General features: G+C 43.8%; 1 protein-coding gene across 1 annotated transcript; it reads right to left on the bottom strand.

Annotated features, from left to right (window-relative positions):
- Positions 1–7,073: 7,073 nt before the first annotated feature.
- On the bottom strand, positions 7,074–20,627 carry SERPINC1 (serpin family C member 1). The gene is made up of 7 exons (XM_001151521.8): positions 20,481–20,627; positions 17,815–18,181; positions 15,071–15,286; positions 14,026–14,163; positions 12,822–13,212; positions 10,728–10,792; positions 7,074–7,329 (listed from the first exon to the last, which is right to left on the bottom strand). The coding sequence occupies exons 1-7, from the start codon at positions 20,519–20,521 to the stop codon at positions 7,153–7,155; spliced, it is 1,395 nt and encodes a 464-aa protein (XP_001151521.1). The 5' UTR covers positions 20,522–20,627; the 3' UTR covers positions 7,074–7,152.
- Positions 20,628–21,895: the final 1,268 nt, after the last annotated feature.

Here is a 21,895-nt window from a genome sequence, read left to right as displayed (position 1 = left end):
GATGTTTATGACATATTTGAAGATGATCCACTGAGTTTCCTATAAAGTAATAGAATCCTAACTATAGTGGTTCTTTAAGAACCACTGAAAAAACAGAATTGCAGTGCAGGGAACAAAGCTTAAAATGTGTTTCCTCTGGAAGCCAAGATGCTAGAAAAAGGGGTCACTAAAAGTGTGACTGAAGTCCGTCTCTAGAATGGCTATCAGTTAGATAGCAGAAATATTTAGAATGTATATGGCATTTCTAATATTTTTACAAAAATAATTTTAAATCATGTAACTCGAATTTTTTTTTTAAAGTCTGTTTTCTTTTTGGAAAACTGGCACAATAAAAATAACACTAATATAATTCCATTGTATATGCATGTGCATTGAACCCAGAGTGGGTATACTAAAGATAGTTCATGCAAATAACTTATGGGAAGTTTGGCTATTTTTTCATGTATGTTTATAAATATATTTAGTCATCTACGTGACCTTGGTAGCACAGAAGCATTTTGTTAGCTGTATCATTAATTCTAAAAATCAAATTCTTGGCATAGTAGGCTATGAGAGCTTTTTGTTACTTGGTATTTTGGCTAAGAAAATTATTTCTTGCACTTTCTATTTATAAAGATGTTATAACACAATGCACCCACTTAATGCAGCTTTTCTTTAGAGAAAAAAGATGTAGGTGTAAAAGTGAAATGTATGTTTTCAAACCTGGCAAAAGGAGGGACCTCAAAAAAATAAATTTGGCTTGCCATCTACCTGAGTAGGGTTGGGGATTAATATAAAACTTAGGTTGAAAGTGGCTGTTGGGATAGGTATACTGTTGCTGTGAATTGCAATATTGCTGTGAGTTGCCAGCTATGTATGTGTAAGTTTATGTGTGTATGTGAGAAAAAGGTATTTCGTGAAGGCATAAAAGTCAGTGTAGAATATCCTACCTCCCACTAGAGACTGAGCATATTCAAGATTGCTCTGTAGTCCCTTGGGCAGGAAGCTGGATTCGTCAGCCACTGTCTACCCCATTCTTCTCTATACTCACTTCAGCTCCTCTACCTCTGAGCACTTGGCTGAAGAAAGAGTATAGCTTTCTGTAGCAAGCAAAGGAAAGCCAGACCCAAAATACAGAGGCTGCAGTATCTGAAATTCTTATCATGTTCAGATATCAATATTTGATTTTGTTGCCCAAATCAAACAATGTCAGAACACTTGAGTTTAGTGCTTTTTTTTTTCTCTCTCTCTCCCACAGACTTCTCCCGGTTTACTGCTTTTATCCACTGGCTTCTGTTTGGCAGGAGTAGCCAGTGGAGGTGAAGTCTGTTTTTAAAGACTAAAACACCTAATTCCTTTTAATGATGTGTAACATTTGTTTGAATCCCCAACTTCTTTTTTTTGGGGGGGGGGGGGTAGAGATGGAGTGTCCCTATGTTGCCCAGTCTCGTCTTAAACGTCTAGGTTTGGTTGGATGCAGTGGCTCACACCTGTAATCCCAGCACTTTGGGAAGCTGAGGTAGGCGGATCACCTGATGTCAGGAGTTCGAGACCAGCCTGGCCAACATTGTGAAACCCCGTCTCTACTAAAAATACAAAAAATTAGCTGGGTGTGGTGGCGGCATCTGTAATCCCAGCTACTCGGGAGGCTGAGGCAGGAGAATCGCTTGAACTCGGGAGGTGGAAATTGCAGTGAGCCAAGATCACACGGTTGCACTCCAGCCTGAGCAACAAGAGCGAGACTCCATCTCAAAAAAAAAAAAAAAAAGTCTGGGCTCAAGCGATCCTACCACCTCAGCCTCCCCAAAGTGATAGGATTACAGGTGCCAGTCACCACACCTGGCCCATGATGGATTTTCAGATGACCTCTTTTACTTCTAATCTCTCCAAAGAGAGATATTCTTGTTTTTAAGGTCAATATTGTCATAATAGTCATGATGTCCTCACCTGAATGTTGTAGGTGTCAGAAAGTTGTTTCAATAGTAATATGCCACCAGGCAGACCACCTAATCTTTAAATCCAGTTGTAGCACTCAATTTATTTTCTGTTTGGGGCACTAGTGCACTGAGCCAAGTCAACTTGCCCACTTTTCTAATATTTCTTACAGCTAAGGAGGAACTGTTGGTCCTTTGATATCCTAGAATGCTTTCTACTTGTGGAAATGCTTTTTACCCTAATACACTGATTATATTGTCTGAATGTCTAAACAGGGATTCTCTGGTTAGAAGTGAAATGAGAGAGTGACCCATTTTCAGATTTTTAGAGATTGGCTCCCATATTTTAGGTACTAGCTGATAAGTATTTAGTTTCCTGGTGACTTTGGATACAGCAAGTGGAGATACAGAGAATGTGAAATTCCAAATAATAAGCATTACTCACAAATAACAACTGATACAGTAATTTCTGCCCAAATGCAGTAAGAATCTTGTAGGGAGATGAAGTGGTAAAATTAAATTATATGAATCTTTTTACCACGACTATTTATTTTTTTTCCTACCTGTAGCATAGTTGTCTGCCTATAAGCCATGCTAATATCCTAGACCCAGGAATTAATTCCTGCTTAGGAAAATTTTTCCTTCTGGCTTATCTTTTGTTTATGCCCAGAGTTTTGTCCTAGGCCTGTCCCCTGATCTTTTGCTATAACACATACTTAAGGTGCAGCCTTCTTACCTAAATCAGTACTTTACTGTTGGTGTTGCTGCCTGTTACAGCCAGTTATTTATTTAAAAAGTAGTGAAAAAATGCCTAGGTAGTTTGATTGCAGCATGTTAAATCTATAAATCTGGACAGAAGCCATGGAGTCTTACCTTTTCTCTCTCTAGCTTGGATGAACACCGGCCTTATGCTTTCTATTACAGGACTAGTTGACCCAGTTCTTCATATTGGTTGCACATTAGAATTGCATAGGACCCCCTCTAGACATTTACATTTTATTGGTCTGTTGTGCAACCTGGGCTTTAGGTGATTCTAATGTGCAGCCAAGGTTGAGAATCACTCCCTATGTAATCCCTAGTGGTCATTGGCAGGATAACCTCAATCCAGTCCTCTTTGACCTGAAAATATCTTTATTGATATTCCATGCATGGCTCTCAATTCAAAGTGTACAGTGGGTCAAGGCTTAGGTAGTAAAATGGATCATCCATTTGTCCTCAGAATAATTCTGGAGGGAGATATTGTCATCCATCCAGTTTCCTCTCTATACCAAATACAAAGTACACATAAATAAGCAAAACAAATTTTCAAAGTTCCTTCTCTAGAATCCTCTTTCTTTTGCATATGTAGTTTCAGTGGAGATTTCTCAACTAGCTGAAATGGAGCACTTGAATATATTAAAAGAGCCAAAACTGCTTACAGCAATTTCTATTTGTAAAATAAACAGGTGGCATTGTTAATGGAGAAAAGGAAGGATCCTGCCTGTGGTGATGGTAATATGTTTGATTATTTATCTCTTAGCCTGTCTTCTAAGTGGGATTTCAGTGTCAGTTAACTGTCACTTTTCTTGGATTTTTTTTTTTTGTGAATGAAATGAACTAGTTAAGGCTTAAGTATTTCTGAATAATATATGAAATGTGAAATGAGTCATTTTAGGATCTTTCTTCTGGGATGTCAAAGACCTAACCAAGTAACTCCCAAATGAGGTTCCAGATTCATTTTTCTCATCCCAGGTAGTAAACGTGTTTTAATGGGTTTGTTTCTTGCCCATGGCAACCTCACACAGAGGGGAGAACTGTTTTATTACCCTAAAATAGTGAGAACCACTGTTCAAACTAACTAGCTACCAAGTGACTTCTAACTTATGAAGAAAATTTGTATTTAAGAGCAAGTTCAAATGTAGCAGGCTCTCTTCTGAGAGTATTCTGGATACCACGGAAAGTTTCATTTATATATTGCTTACAAGTACTTGGTAATTTGAACTTCAGTAGGTGATATGTGCAAGGAGAAAAAGTAGGTCAAGGAGAAAGTTGGTTAGTGCAGAGGACTGAATTAGCATCAGTCTGTGAAATTTCATTAAAGTAGCACTAAGGCCTGGCTGTTTGCTTAGCATGTAAATGCTGCAGTGTCCAAGAAAATGCCTCCTATGCCTTAGAAAATTTGCTGAAGGCTTCCTGTTACTGGTGGAGTAAAAAAGCAATAGCCTTTGAGACTTCAAAGAGAGTAGCCCCCTTAGGGTTTTCATACTGAAGAACCTTGTGGAGTACTGTGAAACATTGTTGAACTTTATGCAAATTATACTGCACTGGATTTTAAGATTTTATGGGGGGAGAGTAGAGCAGAGTGGGGAAGTAATGATAAAAGATAAATACGTAAACTTGTACTATATTTTAAGCAAGGAATGAAACAAATTCCCTAACAGGAATTCCCTGTCAGCACTGTGAAGTTTGGTCAAGTTCTGCCTAATGGGTTGGCTTGCTGATTCCTCTTAAACCTCTAGGAAATCCTTTCTAAGACAGCAAAACAAACGTTAGTTTGAGTACTATTTCACCACCCTGCTCCATCCCCCTACTCTCAACAAAAGAAAAGCATTCCCAAACTATAGGCAAAAGAAATGTGTTCTCAGTCCATTAATTTTTCATCTGCTATGATCTCTGTTCACAGTTTTAGCACATTGCATTATTTTGTAATCTGATAGCAGAACATCAGGAACTAATGGCTTCCTTCCCTTTAAGAAATCTTAAAGTTAGAACTTTTTTTTTTTTTTTTTTTTTTTTGAGACAGGGTCTTGATCTGTCACCCAGGCTGGAGTACAGTGGTGCAATTATAGCTCACTGCAGCCTCCACCTCCTGGACTCTATCCTCCTGCCTCAGCCTCCCAAGTAGCTGGAACTACAGGCATGTGCCACCACGCCCAGCTAAATTTTCTATTTTCTTTTAGAGACAGAGTCTCACTATGTTGCCCAGGCTGGTCTCAAACTCCTGGGCTCAAGCGATCCTCCCACCTAGGACTCCTAAAGTTACAGGTGTGAGCCACTGTGCTTGGCCTAGAACTCTATTTTTGGCATTTCTTTCTAAATGAGTACATTGGAAGAACATTTAGGTTTCCAGGCTCCTCATAATTTCTGAATGGGACCCGCTCTGCTCTGCCTCTGAAAGGAGAAGAAAAGGCTGAAGGTTCAAAGACAGAAAAGTCAATGTAGCAGAAATTTGATTTCCTTCAGATGGACATAGTCTGAAAGAAATCTATCCAGCTGTTCTCTATGGTGCTTATATGATGGGTGACAGCTGTCCCCATCTACCTGTCCCTGGCACTGTGCCTTCACACTGGTCACTGTGAAAAGCAGATCACACTGGACTCAGAGGCCAGAATCCAGGACAAGATCCCCCTTCTCATCTTGAGCCCATCACATCTTTGTATAGCTGTTAATGTAGCATTTACTTCTCTATGGGAAACTCTTGGGTTTTTAACCCAAGAAGAAATTGTAAAGCATTTAAACTAGTCAGAAAATAAGATTCTGATGGTAGCGATCAAATAAAGGAAAATTTCACTTCCTCTCAGTTGATATTGATTGATAGCAAGGATCAACTACGCCCACCTCTTCCTAAGTTTCTAAAGGCTACCATAATATTTGTAAACAAATTTATCTAATATTTTTTACAACTTGCTAATCAAGGAGGATTCATATTAAAACAGACAATCAGTTTCTAAAATGTTATCCCTGAAAGGGAATGGAATAGAGTATTTTTAGCTGTAAGAACCTACCAGTCTGTTTTTTCCCTTTGAAAAAAACTAATGTTTGAGATTTGTGTCTTTTCATCTGAAGCAGTTACTCCATTAATAGTAAAGATGCCTCGGGAAAGTCAGTGAACCAGAATAGTGCTCTTGCACCACTGAGGGTGCTAGACTGGCTTTGTGCATCTTATTTCCTAAGAATATCAGTTTTTATTATGACCTTAATTATAAATACCTATATATAGGAATAGGATTTTCTCTCACCCAACCCTACTTTAATCATTATCACTTAAGTGTAAACCTCCACCTCCCCCTCTTTCCCTTTACCGAAAAAAAAATGCACTTTAATTCCTAAGGAGAGTGGCTGTTCCTGGCCCTGAAACCAGATTACTTCAGGAGGAGAGTTAAGGAGGGAGAACTCTTACCAGACCCTGTGAAATGAACCAAATTTCTTAATGTAAACACACAAGTAATAACATCCACTTTTAAGTGGCCCCCACTCCATGCCAAAGGGAAAAAGAACCGCCAAATTGAAAAAGGGTTCTAAATACCTGTCCTGATTTTGGAAGTTTCACTGGGGAAAAACTACCTAAGATTATTTTCACAGCTACCAATTTGTCAGAAACTTTGGTGGTGTTTTGTGGGAGGCTGAGATTTTTTAAATTAAAAATCAAGTGAAAACACAAAGACTCTAAGACACGATCCTGATTTGTGTCATTTCTAAGTATCAGATTTGTTCTCCCTTCATTTGACAGGTGTTCTCAGTCTCTCCTCCTGTAAGATTCTGTCCTTCCCCTGATGACAAGCCAATAGTTCTTGGTGGGGTTGCATGTCTCCTAGAGCCCCAGGACCCCTGTCGTGTCGGGGAAGGGGGGAGGGCAGGAGGGTGGGCAGAGACTCGGGTTGGGGGAGGGAGTTCAAAGAAAGAGTGAAAATATGGGTTTATATAAACATATTTAAAGCAGTTTAGCAAAAGCTTTCTCGTTGAACAGCTTTAAGAACAATGTGAATGAAATCTTAGCAACTTGGTTAGTAATCTGAAAAGTCTATTAATGTATACTTGAAATTCTGTTTGTATAAAAATGCATTTTCCCCTTTATTTTAACACTGTGTAAAAGAACATTATGCATGTGAGTGGTTTGAGAATTAAATGGTTTAATACTCAGATTTGAATCTGTCTTTTCTGTATATAGAAACTAATCTGTTTCAATTTTTGATATGTTTTAGTGTGATGGAAATACTGAGAATTCACTCTCCCTTCCCTTTCTGGCTGTCTACCATCTTTTATCGCTCTCTCCCTCATTTTCTTGATCCAGATGTGGTTACTGGGTAAAGAACAACTTGAAGGCATCATTTTACCATGTGCCCCAATAGCATGTTTCCCCTTTCCTTGTCTTCATTTCAAATGCAGAGTCCATTTATAATGTGAGATGGAAGTAGTTGTATTTATTTTTACTTCTGTTCACAAACCAAAAATAGGAAGAGGTGCAAAGAATAAGAACATTTTACTTAACACAAGGGTTGGCTACTCTGCCCATGAAGATAATAGTGTTCAGAGGAACTTCTCTTATAAAAACCAGGAAAGGCCTGTTGGCCTTGAAAGTCACCCTGTTGGGGTTTAGCGAACGGCCAGCAATCACAACAGCGGTACTTGCAGCTGCTTCACTGCCTTCTTCATTTACCTGCAGGTCACATGGGAAATAAAACTACATTAGCCACTCTGCCGTTCATTTTTGGCAGGTAAATCATCCACAGACACAGCAATTCCTCAAATGCTTTTGTTTTCCAGTAAAAAGTACATTTGGGTCAGGTTGGATTCCCTCCAGAATCCTACTTCTACTCATTCTTTCATGCAGAGAATGTAAGGTACTTGTGTTTGTCCAAGCCTTGTGCTAGGTAATAAGTGTAAGAGTTCCATTCAGGTAACCCAGAAATCTGAATGTACACAGGTTATCACATTTCTGGCTGGTACCATTGTAAATGGTTTTACAGCAGATTTTTTTTGTACCAGCTGCTGAAAGATTTTTGGCTCAAGATCTGAACTCCATAGTTGAAAGAAACAGTTTCACTCTTGGAGCATCAAGATCCAAGATACAGCTACTCCAAAGAGCCACTCAGGACCTAGGGCCTATGAAAAGAGGTGGGTTCTCTGGCTGGACGAGATGCCATTTTCTTGGAGTAATAGACTGAAACAATGGTATTTGAACATGGCTGATAAGCAGATCTAGAGGGAAACACCTTCAGAAAATTTTGCCTCAGGACCCAGAATATCACTAAAACTCTGTTTCTGCTCTTAATGAAAGCACATGATTAACCGGCTCCCTGGGTTTTGTGGAGCTGGTTGATGATGTCTTCTCCTTCCTTCTCACTCTTCCTTCCCCTTCCTTTGTTCCTCCCTTCCTTACCCGCTATCTCCCCATATTACCTATTTCATGCTCATTCCAGCACTAAATTTATTAGCTTATTAGCAGACTAGAGTGTTTGCATGACCAGGATCCTTTTATTCAAATCAGATTCTGGTTTTTAATGGCTTCTCAGGTCTACAATTAGTTGGGGTCCTGTTTATTAAGGATTCCCAAGGTTTTCAAAGAAAACGGCTTTGTTGTAAGAACTATGGAAAAATCTTATATATTGTGTACTGGGCTCAGGTGGATAAAATGAATCCAGACCTCTGCTTCTTCCTAATAGTAACTCAGACCCCTCAAGGAGGTCTGAGTTGACCACTTCTAACTGGAGTCCTTACCAGAGGATATTCAATGAGAGTTAAAACCCTGAGGACTCAATTTCCCTTGCAGTCTTCCTAAGTGTTCTTTCTTCCAAAAATCCATGTGAAAGAGGGTGTGAGCAGTGTCATCTTAACTTCCAAAACCATTAATACAGCACTCTTGTAAAATCCCTTGTTCTGACCTCAATACCTCTACTCTTGCTATTGTCTTAAAGGTCATTGACATTCATTGTCCTATAGATTATATCCCCACACTGATGATTTTTGCACTTAGCCTTTCTGTCCACTCCAACTCCTGCTATCATTTGAGGCAATTAAAATATCTCAGTAGGCCGGGCACGGTGGCTCATGCCTGTAATCCCAGCACTTTGGGAGGCCGAGTCAGGTGGATCACTTAAGGTCAGGAGTTTGAGACCAGCCTGGCCAACATGGTGAAACCCCGTCTCTACTAAAAATACAAAAATTTAGTCGGGCGTGGTGGCGGGCACCTGTAGTCCCAGCTACTTGGGAGGCTGAGGCGAGAGGATCGCTTGAACCCAGGAGGCGGAGGTTGCAGTGAACTGAGATCATACCACTGCATTCCAGCCTAGGCGACAGAGCAAGACTCCATTTCAATGAAAAAAAAAAAAATCTCATTAGGAGACCCGTTCAACACCCTAGTCTCCCATTTCTTTCATCAAACCTAATGAGCATTGCCTTCATTCCACTTAAGCAAACCTGTCCATGGCTACACCTTGGACTTGCCATCTCAGAACTACTCTACCTTTGAAATTATATTAATAGCATCCTTTTCTCAGATTATAACCTTGTGTTCTTTCAAGCTATCACATTTCCTCGCTCCCGTTAAAATTCCACTTTCCTCTGAGTTTGATCCCTGGATCTATATTTACTTAGCACCATCCTCTGAAACCTTTCTCTTTGACTACAACCTTCATTCTTTTCGATTTCTTCGATTCTAGGAACATCTCTACCATTGTCCAATCTCCTATCCCTCACAGCCTGGCTCCCGCAAAAAATAGTCTATACCAGTGGTTCCCAAATCTCATTGTGCATAAGAATCCCCTGAGGAGTTTAGTACATACAGAGATTCTCAGGGCCCATCCCAGAATCTCCAAAGATAAAGCTCCCCAGATAACTACTGCTGTTGGTCCATAGTTTAGTGTTTACTTGAGAACTAGAAGTTCCACAGGCTGTACACAGCTATTACTCTAACACAGGGTTCCATGCACATCTCATTTGGGGGAACACTAGGTTAAGTGATATTCAACCGTCTTCTTTACTGTGGGACTTGTCAGACCTCAGCATGTCAGTGTGTACTGTTCATCTCCCATGAGAGGATATGCATTTATTTGACCACCTTTTCGTTTCCTCCAGTGTAGTCTAGTGCTCTAGTTGTCTGGAGCACACTTTAAGACACTGATGCACACTCACCAGCTTCCCTTTCTTATCTTCCATTTGCTCTTCATCCATTACAATTAGGCATGTGGCCACACTATTCTGTCCTCAGGGAAAGGTAAACTATGGGCAGTCTCCAAACTTTTTTTTTTTTTTTTTAAGATTTTTTTGGTAGAGACAGGGTCTCACTATGTTGCTCAGGCTGGTTGCAAACTCCTGGGCTCAAGTGATTCTTCCATCTCAGCCTCCCAAGGTGCTGGGGTTACAGATGTGAACCACCATGCCCAGCCCAGGAGTCTTCTTACTAGATGCTATCCATTTTCTTAAAACTTCTCCCTGGGTTGGCCGGGTGCAGTGGCTCATGCCTGTAATCCCAGCACTTTGGGGGTGCCAAGGAGGTGGATCACCTGAGATCGGGAGTTCAAGACCTGCCTGACCAACATGGAGAAACCCTGTTTCTACTAAAAATACAAAAATTAGCCGGGCGTGATGGCACATGCCTGTCATCCCAGCTACCCAGGAGGCTGAGGCAGGAGAATCGCTTGAACGCGGGAGGCAGAAGTTGTAGTGAGCTGTCGCACCATTGCACTCTAGCCTGGGCAACAAAAGCGAACGAAGCTCTGTCTCAAAAAAAAAAAAAAAATTCTCCCTGGGTTTCTGCGACCCCATACTCTTCTGGTTCTCCTCATGCTGTAAATTTCTTCTTGATGGCCTTTGCTGGCTTATTTTCCTATATCACCCTCCCTAAATGTTTGTGTTCCCGCTTGACCTGCTACAGAAGAGGTAGTGGGAGGGAAGGCAGAACAATCACACCATGAAGGTTTTGGAGAGGGCTGTATTATAGCAGGCCTGTGGAGGCCTTTTGCATGCCTTAACACTGGAAACAGGCCTTTTCCACGTGTTCCTGTTGTTCATGCATCTCCTTTCTGTACCCTAAGAGAGTGGGGAAGGTGTACTCACCTCAAGAAATGCCTTATGGAATGCATCTGAGACATAGAGGTCATCTCGGCCTTCTGCAACAATACCTGGAAGGAAGACCGGAGAAGTCTTTGTGAGATGGGAGAAAGTTGGCTTCAACCCACAGATGGGAATTCAGTTTGGATTAAGAGATCCTTTGGGGCTTTTTGAAACATAAGAAGAAATCCTAAATCTTCACCTAATCATACTCTCACAATGAATATGTGTTAAAAATAATAAAGTACTTTGGGGGCCGGGTGCAGTGGCTCACACCTGTAATCCCAGCACTTCGGGAGGCCAAGGTGTACAGATCACCTGAGGTCAGGAGTTGGAGACACTCTGACTAATATGGTGAAACCTTGTCTCTATCGTGAAAATACAAAAATTAGCCAGGTGTGGTGGCGCATGCCTGTAATCCCAGCTACTTGGGAGACTGAGGCAGGAGAATCGCTTGAACTCGGGAGGTGGAGGTTGCAGTGAGCCAAGATCACGCCACTGCACTCCAGCCTGGGCAACAAGAGCAAAACTGCATCTCAAAAAATAAATAAATAAATAATAATAATAATAATAAGTACTTTGGGCTTGTTCAGCATGGCTCCTGATAATTCATTCTCAGGCTTCAGCTTTTTGTGGGAGAGAGAAAGGGCAAGACTCTGTTCTTACAGAAAAAACTCACTCCATCCAGAAGGAACATCTTTCTTTCCAGTCTGGCAACATTTTTAGTTTTCAAAACTAGCTTAAAGACAGCCCAATAGCGCAGTGGCTCACGCCTGTAATCCCAGCACTTTGGGAGGCCAAGGCAGGTAGATTGCCTGAGGTCAGGAGTTCAAGACCAGCCTGGCCAACATAGTGAAACCCCGTTTCTACTAAAAATGCAAAAATTAGCTGGGCGTGGTGGCAGGCGCCTGTAATCCTAGCTCCTTGGGAGGCTGAGGCAGGAGAATCGCTTGAATCTGGGGGGTGGAGGTTGCAGTGAGCCGAGATTGCACCACTGCACTCCAGCCTGGGGGACAAGAGCAAGACTTCGTCTCAAAAAAAAAAAAAAGCTCAATAAAGATAAATCTAATTACTTAACATCGTAAACTTATTATTTATTTATTTATTTAGTGATAGGACCTCACTCTGTTGCTCAGGCTGGAGTGCAGTGGTGTGATCACAGTACACCACAGCGTTGACCTCCCGGACTCAGGCAATCCTCCCAGCTCTGCCTCCCAAGAAGCTAGGACTACAGGTGTGCGTTACCATGCCTGGCTAATTTTTTTTATTTTTTGTAGAGACCATCTCACTATGTTGTCCAGGCTGGTCTCGAACTCGTGGGCTTAGATGATCCTCCCACCTCAGCCTCCCAAAGTGCTGGTATTACAGGCGTGAGCCACCCTGGCCAGCCAACTTCTTTAAAAGATATTTTAATGTGCCAGGTGCGGTGGCTGACGCCTGTAATCCCAGCACTTTGGGAAGCCAAGGCAGACGGATCACAAGGTCAAGAGTTCAAGACCATCCTGGCCAACATGGTGAAACCCATCTCTACTAAGAATACAGAAATTACCAGGTATGGTGGCGTGTGCCTGTAATCCCAGCTACTCAGGAGGCTGAGGCATGAGAATCGCTTGAACCCGGGAGGCAGAGGTTGCAGTGAGCCGAGATCGCACCGCTGCACTCCAGCCTGGGCAACAGAGTAAGACTCTGTCTCAAGTAATAATAATAATAATAATAATAATAATAATAATAATAAATGTCAGTGAGGCCTGTGTAATGGGAACCACATTTCCCCAGCTCTTAATATCTGTCTCTTTGCTCTGAATTCCAATGCCCTTTCAAATTCCTCTCCACCTGGTCCCATCTCCTCTACCTGATACAGACTCACAGGGCACCAGTGCTGGCTGGGCCCATGGAGACCCAAGAACAAACTTCCCTTTTACAGAAGAGGAAACTGAGGTCTCAAAAGGAAAAGAGATTTCCACAAGTTAGCAGTAGAAACTAGGATCAGTATCCAGGAGTCCTGACTTGTTGCTCCTTTCTATTCTTTCTCCAACTCTTCCACTTTTGGTCAGACTACCTTGCGGGTGGAGAAGGGAGGAAACTCCTTCCTAGACAAACCTGGGAGTTTGGACTTTTCAGGGCTGAACAGATCGACAAGGCCCATGTCTTGCAGCTGCTCCTTCAAACTGAAGCTGTCCTCAATGCGGAAGCGGGGCATGTGGACCACCAGCATCATCTCCTCCAATTCATCCAGCCACTCCTGCAGCACCTCTGGGGTGAGTTCCTTCTCCACCTTGACCAGGCTCTTCTCAGGCTTGGGCAAGATGAGGACCATGGTGATGTCATCACCTTTGAAGGGCAACTCAAGCACCTGGGTGCCTTCAGCCACGCGCCGATAACGGAACTTGCCTTCCTGGTACATCATAGATGCTGAACACGACTCGCCATCAGCCTTGTAGAACAGTTCCTTCCTTGTGTTCTCAGGGCTGAACTTTGACTTCCACAGGCCCTGGAAGAGAATCACAAAGTAAGAACACAAACATTCATAGGAGGATAGTTATTGACACAAGACACATCCATATTATAGTGTTACATTAATATATAATTATTCGGAAAAAAGACTGGCAGGATATGCACAAAAAGGTTAACAATGGCTGTGTCAGAATGATGGAATTATGAGTAGGTTTATTCATAACTGTCAAACCTTGGAAGCAGCCAAAATGTCCTTCAGTAGATGAATAGACAGACTGTGGTACATCCAGACCAAATGTAATGCTATTCCATGCTAAGAAGAAATGAGTGACAAAACCACGAAAACACAAAAGAACAGTAAATGCATTTTACTAGGTGAAAGAAGCCAATCTGCCGGGCGCGGTGGCTCATGCCTGTAATCCCAGCACTTTGGGAGGCCGAGGTGGGCAGATCACGAGGTCAGGAGATCAAGACTATCCTGGCTAACACGGTGAAACCCCGTCTTTACTAAAAAAAAAACAAAAAATTAGCCGGGCATGGTGGTGGGTGCCTGTATTCCCAGCTACTTGGGAGGCTGAGGCAGTAGAATGCCGTGAACCCAGGAGGCGAAGCTTGCAGTGAGCCGAGATCACGCCACTGCACTCCAGCCTGGGCGACAGAGCGAGACTCTGTCAAAAATAAATAAATAAATAAATAATAGATTGACCTGCCCTGCTGACCTGTACCTGTGTAGCTTTAGGCAGTCCATTTGCCCTCTCAGGGCTTCGGTCTCACCATTTAAAAAAAAAGGGGGGGTAAGCTGAAGAGCAAGAGGAAGTCCCTGGGGTCTCTCCAGGGCCATTCTGAGTACCTTGAAGTAAATGGTGTTAACCAGCACCAGAACAGTGAGCTCATTGATGGCTTCCGAGGGAATGACATCGGTGATTCGGCCTTCGGTCTTATTGGACACCCATTTGTTGATGGCCGCTCTGGATTGCTCTGCATTTTCCTGAGGAGAACAGAAAATAAACCTACTCACCTGTGCTATTCAATTGGCTTCTCCATTTTCCCAGGCAGCATTTTATTTTTCTCACCATCCCTCTGTCCTTTCCCACCATTTGATTAAGAAGCCATTGCTCTAACCCAAACTGGGGAAGCCTCACATATCTAATATAGTTCCATGAATCTTTCCTGTAGTTAATAAATATTATCCGAAGAAAAAGAACAAAAAGAAATAGGAAGAAATAAATGAAAAGAAGGAAGGCGAAAATAGTCTGGGAAAAAGAAGATAAAATATTATTTTCTCTGACTTTGGAAAACCTTAACTCACAAAAGTAGAATTTCCAAGGCATGTGCCAGGGGAAGCAATGAATGATTGCAGGTTATATGGGGTTGGCAGGTTATATGGGGTTGGCAGGTTATATGGAGGAGAGAAATGCCCATGCAGTCAAATACATTTGAGGAATGCCGATTGAATAAAGCCAACAGATTTCTTTGTTGCAGAGTTTCTCAGAACCTTCATAGGCCCATGTGCTTCATGAATCTCCAAGAGGAGAATATAACATGCATCATGTACCAACTTTATTTGACCATGATAACTGTTCAAATTAAGTAAGATATCTTGTAGGACTGGCATCTTCAAAACACCCTTTGGTATATATTTGAAGTTGGTGGATGGAATGAAGAATTGATTATTAATTCATGTTTTCTGGGCAGTCACTACAATCCAAGCATGGATACCTTTGATTTCTCAGGTTTCAAGTAAGAATAACTATTCCAGGGGTTCTAACTTTTAGTCAGCCCTCCAGCAGTCTTCAGCAGCAAAGCAGTGTGAATTTGGATGCTGTTTCTCCACCTCCTCAATCTCTGAGTGGAGAGGAAGAACTCGGAGGTCAGGGGTAACATCTGCAACTCACCTTGAAGTCCAGGGGCTGGAGCTTGGCTCCGTATACCAACTCACTGATGTCCTGGTAGGTCTCATTGAAGGTAAGGGATTTGTCTCCAAAAAGGCGATTGGCTGATACTAACTTGGAGGATTTGTTGGCTTTTCGATAGAGTCGGCAGTTCAGTTTGGCAAAGAAGAAGTGGATCTGATCAGATGTTTTCTCAGATATGGTGTCAAACTTAAATACCTATAGAAGTCAAAAAAAAATGGTGGTGGGTTTGGTGGGCTGCCTAGTTAACATGGGTGGTGAGCACATGCTGGTCAGTCTCTGACTAATAGCCACCTCAGTTGTTAACTCCTTCAAGCACAGTACCTGGGACAGCATAAATGCTCAACTCTTGTGTTCTGATGAATAAAAGGATAAAAGAAGAATGAAGGGTAGGAAGGATAAAGGGAAAAAGAGAGACTAGGTTGCCACCTAAAGTCTCTAAACGCCTCTAGATCAACACACAGATGTTTTCTTGCTGGAATGGGAAAAGTCCTCTTGGTGATTCTGGACAGAGAAGAGAATCAGGACAGTGTCCTTCTCGTAACAAACACTTTTGTGGCATCTACTGGGGCCAGCTGCTCATGGAGGCTCTGGGATACTGGTGGTAGGGGTGAAAAAGGAAGAGTGAATCTATCAGCAAGGGATTAAACAGGCTCAGAATCTAAGAGCTCAGGGCTGAAAAGGACTTAGAAGTCATCCATGCTTTGAAGTTGGAATCCCCCAATGCCCACCTTCACCATCCCCAAGGCAAAATGGGTGAGGCTGTTCCCCTCCTGCCCTTTCCATGCTCTCTCCTCAGGCTACAAAAGGCCTTTTGGTTTTATCTGTTCTCTGTCTTTGGTTTTCCTGATTTTGCTCCAATAGGTACTTTTTTTAGGGGGGGATTATGCTTTTGATCAAAAGCTTGGTGCTGAATTTCTCTTTTCTCCAGAGAGATTCAGTCTCACCCTGCTTTCCCAACACATGGCGTTTGTGTAGAGGGGAGGACCAAAGGAACATGTGTGGTTTGGAAGCAGTGTTCTGTTCTGTTCTTCTTGTAGGAAGGGTTACATTTAAGATCTTACTTGGGGACAGAGACATGAGTGATATGGAAGTACTTTGAGACCAGTACCAATGTATACAAAAATGACTGAAGGGCCCAGAGAAGGCAGTATTATGTGTCTTAAGAGTTTTTAAATCTACAATTTCTTTCAAAGAGTGAAGACTTGGGTTAACTCACCCCAGAGCCCTGAGCAAAGGTGATGAAGTTCCATGGAAATTGACCACTAGAATAGAAGGAACCCTCCTAAGACCCACAGACTTTAGCGTCCAAGTTTCAAATAAGCACCATATACCATCTTGAAGGGACTCATGCCTCCCTATTGATGAACTCTGCTTCCAAAGTGTGATCCAACTTGAAGAAAGACTGTCATGCAGCCAAGCCAAGGACAGATTAAAGATCTAGTGTTTCCATCCATGACTTATCATAGCCCCAGAGGCCAACAGTGATCAATCAATCTATGACATTTCATCTTATCACAAAAGGCAGTGGGGGGAAGGGGGTGGGAACTAAGTCACTGAGCTGAAATGATCCATACTTCCCAGAGCCAGAAAACACTCTCACATCCTTGAGGCTTCTCTTGGCTTTCCTGGGCCCCTGGTCTCAATATACCATCCTAGGCCCAGTGCAGTGGCTCATGCTTGTAATCCCAGCACTTTGGGAAGCCAAGTCAGGCCGATCCCTTGAAGTCAAGAGTTTGAGGCCAGGCACGGTGGCTCACGCCTGTAATCACAGCACTTTGGGAGGCCAAGGCAGGTGGATCACGAGGTCAGGAGTTCAAGACTAGCCTGGCCAACATGGTGAAACCCCATCTCTACTAAAAAGAAAAAAAATTAGCCAGGCATGGTGCCGGGCGCCTGTAATCCCAGCTACTCGGGAGGCTGAGGCTGAGAATTGCTTGAACCCGGGAGGTAGAGGTTGCAGTGAGCTGAGATCGTGCCACTGCGCTCCAGCCTGGATGACAGAGCGAGACTCCGTCTCAAAAAAAAAAAAAAAAAGTTTGAGACCAGTCTGGCCACGTGGTGAAACCCCATCTCTACTAAAACTATAGAAATTAGCTGGGCGTGGTGGCGTGTGCCTATAATCCCATCTACTCAGGAGGCTGAGGTGGGAGAATTGCTTGAACCTGGGAGGCAGAGTTTGGAGTGAGCCGAGACTGCACCACTGCACTCCAGCCTGGGCAATACAGCGAGACTCCATCTCAAAAAAAAAAAAAAATACTATCCTAGAATTTTTTTCCACAAGAGCCTATATGCCTGATGTCACCATATGGTAAAGCTACTCTTCTTCCACCAGAGGAGGGACTGGCACAACACATTGCCTGGCACAGAGGAAGTGCTGAATGAATAAATAAATAAATAAATGATCAAATTAATGAGTAAACATATAGATGAAAGAATTACTGAAAAGAAGTTGAGAGAAGATACAAGCCTTCCCCCATTTTAAGGTGCTCAAAAGAGGAAACCAGGATTTAAAAAGTAGATAGCCAAGATTCCTTGGCTCATTTTTTAAAAAATGATTTTCTAAGGGAATTATAACACAGTAGTGATGTTCAAAGGGAATCGTAATGCATAATGAGCGCCCCTAGTGGCCTGCAGTGTTGGTTGAGGAGTCATTGGACTTGGACCTATGGAAGCCCCAAAGGTGCTCCTAACAAGGTGGCTGGGCAGAAGACCTTTGGTCGTACCTCCATCAGTTGCTGGAGGGTGTCATTACAGGCACCCAGCTTGGTCATAGCAAAAGCCGTGGAGATACTCAGGGGTGACAGGAAAATGTTATCATTGTCATTCTTGGAATCTGCCAGGTGCTGATAGAAAGTGGTAGCAAAGCGGGAATTGGCCTTGGACAGTTCCCAGACACGCCGGTTGGTGGCCTCGGGGATCTTCTGTTCTGAGCCCTCATCCTCAGTTGCCTTCTTCTCCGGGGAGCGGTAAATGCACATGGGATTCATGGGAATGTCCCGCGGCTTGGCTGTGCAGATGTCCACAGGGCTCCCGTGACAGGTCACGCAGTCCCAGAAGCCAATGAGCAGCAAGGACAAAAGATAAACCTTCCTGCAAGGAGACAAAATGCCAAGTTAAGCTAGGCTGCAACCCCTAGCCCCACTGCCCACCACAGGGTTGCCCCAGTAAAGCAGAGGATTCCAGCCCACCTGTTGTGGCCAAGAGAAAGGCTAAATCCTTTGAACCAAGTACAGGGGCCCGGGACAGGTTCAGTCCTAGACTTCTTGCCAGGGGACAGTTCAGTTGCCTGGACGTGGTCATGTTGGAATTAGAATCAGCTGATGGTTATTTGGAGTATTATGTGCTCAATTCCCCACGCTGGGAGAAAAAAGAATGAGAAGCTTCCTGTTTGTGACATGGAATGTGCATGCCTAAAAAATCGGCTTTAGTGCCCAGTGAAGAGTCAGGGTGGTAGGGGGAGCCATCTACAGAAACTGTTTGGGGAAGGACTCTGATAGATACAGCAGAGAGATTTCAGCAACACAAGAGAAGTAAGAAGAAATGGATGGAGCAAAGGCAATATCTGGCCGGGTGCGGTGGCTCACGCCTGTAATCCCAGCACTTTGGGAGGCTGAGGCATGCAGATCACTTGAGGTTGGGTGTTCAAGATCAGCCTGGACAACATGGTGAAACCCTGTCTCTACTAAAAATACAAAAATTAGCTGGGTGTGGTGGCGCACACCTGTAGTCCCAAGCTACTAGGGAGGCTGAGGCAGAAGAATCACTTGAACCCAGGAGGCGAAGGTTGCAGTGAGCTGAGATTGTGCCACTGCACTCCAACCTGGGCGACAAAGTGAGACTGTGTCTCAAAACAGCAACAACAAACAAACAAACAAACAAAAACAATGGCAATATCTGTGTGCTGAAGATTCCTACATCTCTAGCTCCAGCCCTAACCCTTCCACTGAGCTCCAGACTGCCTATTTGCCGGACAGTTCCACCAGGAACTCCTACAAGTTCTTCAGGGAAACAGGACCAAACTGAACTGGTAATTAATTCTCCCCCACAGGCCTGCTCCTGTGAGTGGGCTCAGTGAATCCCGTACAGAAACCTGAGAATCACCCTGGATTCCTCCCTCTCTCCTCCTCATTTAGTCAAACCCCAGAGTCAATCAGTTCACCCCAGAGTCAATCAGTTCTGTTTTTTTACTCTTTCACCAGTTATTGCCACTGCTTTAGTTCAGGCTCTCATCCCTTTTTATTGCCTGGAATTTTTAATAGTCGCCAACATGGATTCAATGAAGGTAAATGAAGCTAATTTCACATTTTTAAAAAATGAGGTAGTTGGGACACTCGATGAAGCAAATCAAGAGATAAAGTCTCTTGTAATATTTTTTGTAGATAAGACAGGGTGGGGCAGGGGATGCCTCCAGCTGGTTTATGGTTCCTGGGTGTACACAAGGGGGTCTGTGTGTGGGTACTGGATCTTCCCATCTTCTCCTGGGAGAGAAAGACAGGCACCCAGTGCAGATTCACGGACGTGGTCCGTTGGGCAAGCCTGGGGCTGGCTGGAAGCTGGGGCAGCTGAGGGGGACTTGCCTTCTTGCGTGGTCTGAGTCCAGTTCTGCAGCCCTTTCAAGAACAGAGGTGCAAAGCCAGAGAGAAGCAGCGGCACCAAGGGAGATGTGGAAGGCAGGCTGAAGAAGCAGAGAGAGAGAGGAGAGGACCCTGCCATTCATCTTCCCATCTCCACTGCCTTCGGTTGCCCACTCTGTCCTTCAACTACATTTGGAAATGCAATTTGAGGCTGAGAGGACCCTGGGAGGGCTATGAAGCACAAATTAAAACCAAGACGGTTGTGCCACCACCCCGTTTCTAGCCTCCTGTGACAACTCAGATGAAGAAGGGAGTGTGTGTGGCATTGAGGGAGGGACAACTCTCACTGTGAGAAAAGGAAGCAGTTTTGGCCCTTTAGTCAAAGGTCACTGGGATTTGGGTGGGGGTGGAGTGGGGTGGATCTGAGTGGAAGAAAGAGCAAAAAGGGAGTGAGGAGGTCCTCATGGGTAGCATTTGCTCTCTTCCCGGATGGATGGCAGGCCCTGGGGATTCCCCTTGGAGCGTCCCCTGGATCCCTTGAGTGCTGACGTCCTGCACAGCATCTTTACAGCAGGGATGACATCCCCCTTGTTTCTTAGGCTAGGGACCCAAGGGGTAGCTTAGGAAAGGCCTTACCCCAAGAGGTGGGGTGGGAGGGAGAGCACTTGAAATGACGTCTTCCAAACAGGTCTTTGACTGTAACTACCAGGGAGAGGGCCTGGTCTTCTCAAAGGTGTTGGAGGTCATTCCTGTGAGTCCTTTGGAGGTCACAAAACCCAGTGGGGGCAGGCAAGGGGAAAGCTCACCCCTCTTACCTTTTTCCAGAGGTTACGGTTCCTATCACATTGGAATACATGGCCGCTAATCTTCCACAGGGCTGGGCAAGTGGAGATAGTGTGATCTGAGGCAATCCGCCTGAAAACTGGTTCTTTCCTCTAAATCTCGCAGAGGTTCCAGAGGACAGGGTGGGGCAGAGAGCTGGTCAGGAGGGGGAACTGAGGTCAAAGGCTGATGACCAGTTCCCAGGGTTAAGCAAAGTGTAGAGCCCAGTGTTGTTTAATTAGTAGAGAAGTTTTAAAGTTCAATCAGGCCCAGGGAAAGCCTGAGCCACCTCTCTTGCCCACACTCCCTCACTCTTCTCCTCAGCTTTATAGAAAAGGAAAAGGAGAGTATGTTCATACCCTCAAACTTGGTTAGGAAATACCTGACTGAGGAGAAACTTGTCTGCAGGATTTTTTGTTTCTCGTTAACTAAATCAGAAGATAGAAATAGTTAATGTCCAAAAACTTCTAGCCCTCTACCTGTAATTCCCTCTCTCATAGTTTTCTTTATGGAGAGAGGGAGAGAGAGAGAGAAATATCTAATTAGAGAAGGCAAAGAGGGACAAGCTGCTACCTTCAGGCATCTGAGTGCCAAGGTGTCCCTGGCACAGACAAGGAAAACACAATGGTTACACCTGTGGCCCACAGAGAGACCCATTCCCCAGCAGCCCTGAAGTGGTGGGACAGGGAGAGAAGAGCAGGGCCTCGGGGTGCATGCCAAGCGCGTTTCTAAGGGGTGTGAGCAGCTGGGAAATACTTAGCAAAACTCTACTGGGGGATCAGGAGACAGAATGCGGGGCAGGTGAAAAACCCACATACAACTGCTGAAATAAAAACAAACTAAATTATATTTATGTGTATCGTTATTTTTATTAGTTATTGGGGAGATTGGGTAAATTCAAACTAGTGGAGATAAAGGGCAGGTTTGTTTACATTTCCCTCTTCTGAAATAGCCAAAAGCACCATCACAGGGACTGCAGCCACCAAGTTCACAGGGCGCGTGTGCCTCCTGCTGTGTGATCAAGGACTCCTTGTAGTTGTTGTTGCAGTCATAGGCATTTTCGAGAGCTCTTCGTTCATGAGAGAGGACATCTCTCCTGAACTGAAGCTGTGTCTAAGTTCTTGGCTGATTCAGACCCTGGATCCTTTGAAGCCCTCCATGTGCAGTGTGAACAGTAGCCGAGAACTGTCCCAAAGGGCCCCAGAATGCCCAGAGGCTCATCTGTCACCCTAGATTAAAGACTATTGAAAAGGCTCCTGTTCAACCACTTGAGTTCAACAAATACACGAGTGCTGCTTGTGCCAGTAGACACTGTTCTTGGGGCTGGGATTCCATTCGGGGGAGACATACAGCAATCACATAAAGAATCAGTATTTTAGGCCAAGCGTGGTGGCTCACACCTGTAATC

The sequence above is a fragment of the Pan troglodytes genome, chromosome 1, assembly GCF_028858775.2.
Source record: "Pan troglodytes isolate AG18354 chromosome 1, NHGRI_mPanTro3-v2.0_pri, whole genome shotgun sequence".
Lineage (NCBI taxonomy): Eukaryota > Metazoa > Chordata > Mammalia > Primates > Hominidae > Pan > Pan troglodytes.
Note: the sequence above shows the minus strand (reverse complement) of the source record. Positions and strands in the feature narration are given on the sequence as shown.

Bases quoted from the DNA above. Each gene is read 5' to 3' on its own strand.
- SERPINC1 (XM_001151521.8), bottom strand. From the start codon at position 20,521: ATGTATTCCAATGTGATAGGAACCGTAACCTCTGGAAAAAG. The intron at 14,164-15,070 runs GTGAGTTGCAGA...TGTTCTCCTCAG, and splicing joins TCCAGCCCCTGGACTTCAAG to GAAAATGCAGAGCAATCCAG. The intron at 10,793-12,821 runs GTTTGTCTAGGA...TCTTCCTTCCAG, and splicing joins TGAAAAGTCCAAACTCCCAG to GTATTGTTGCAGAAGGCCGA.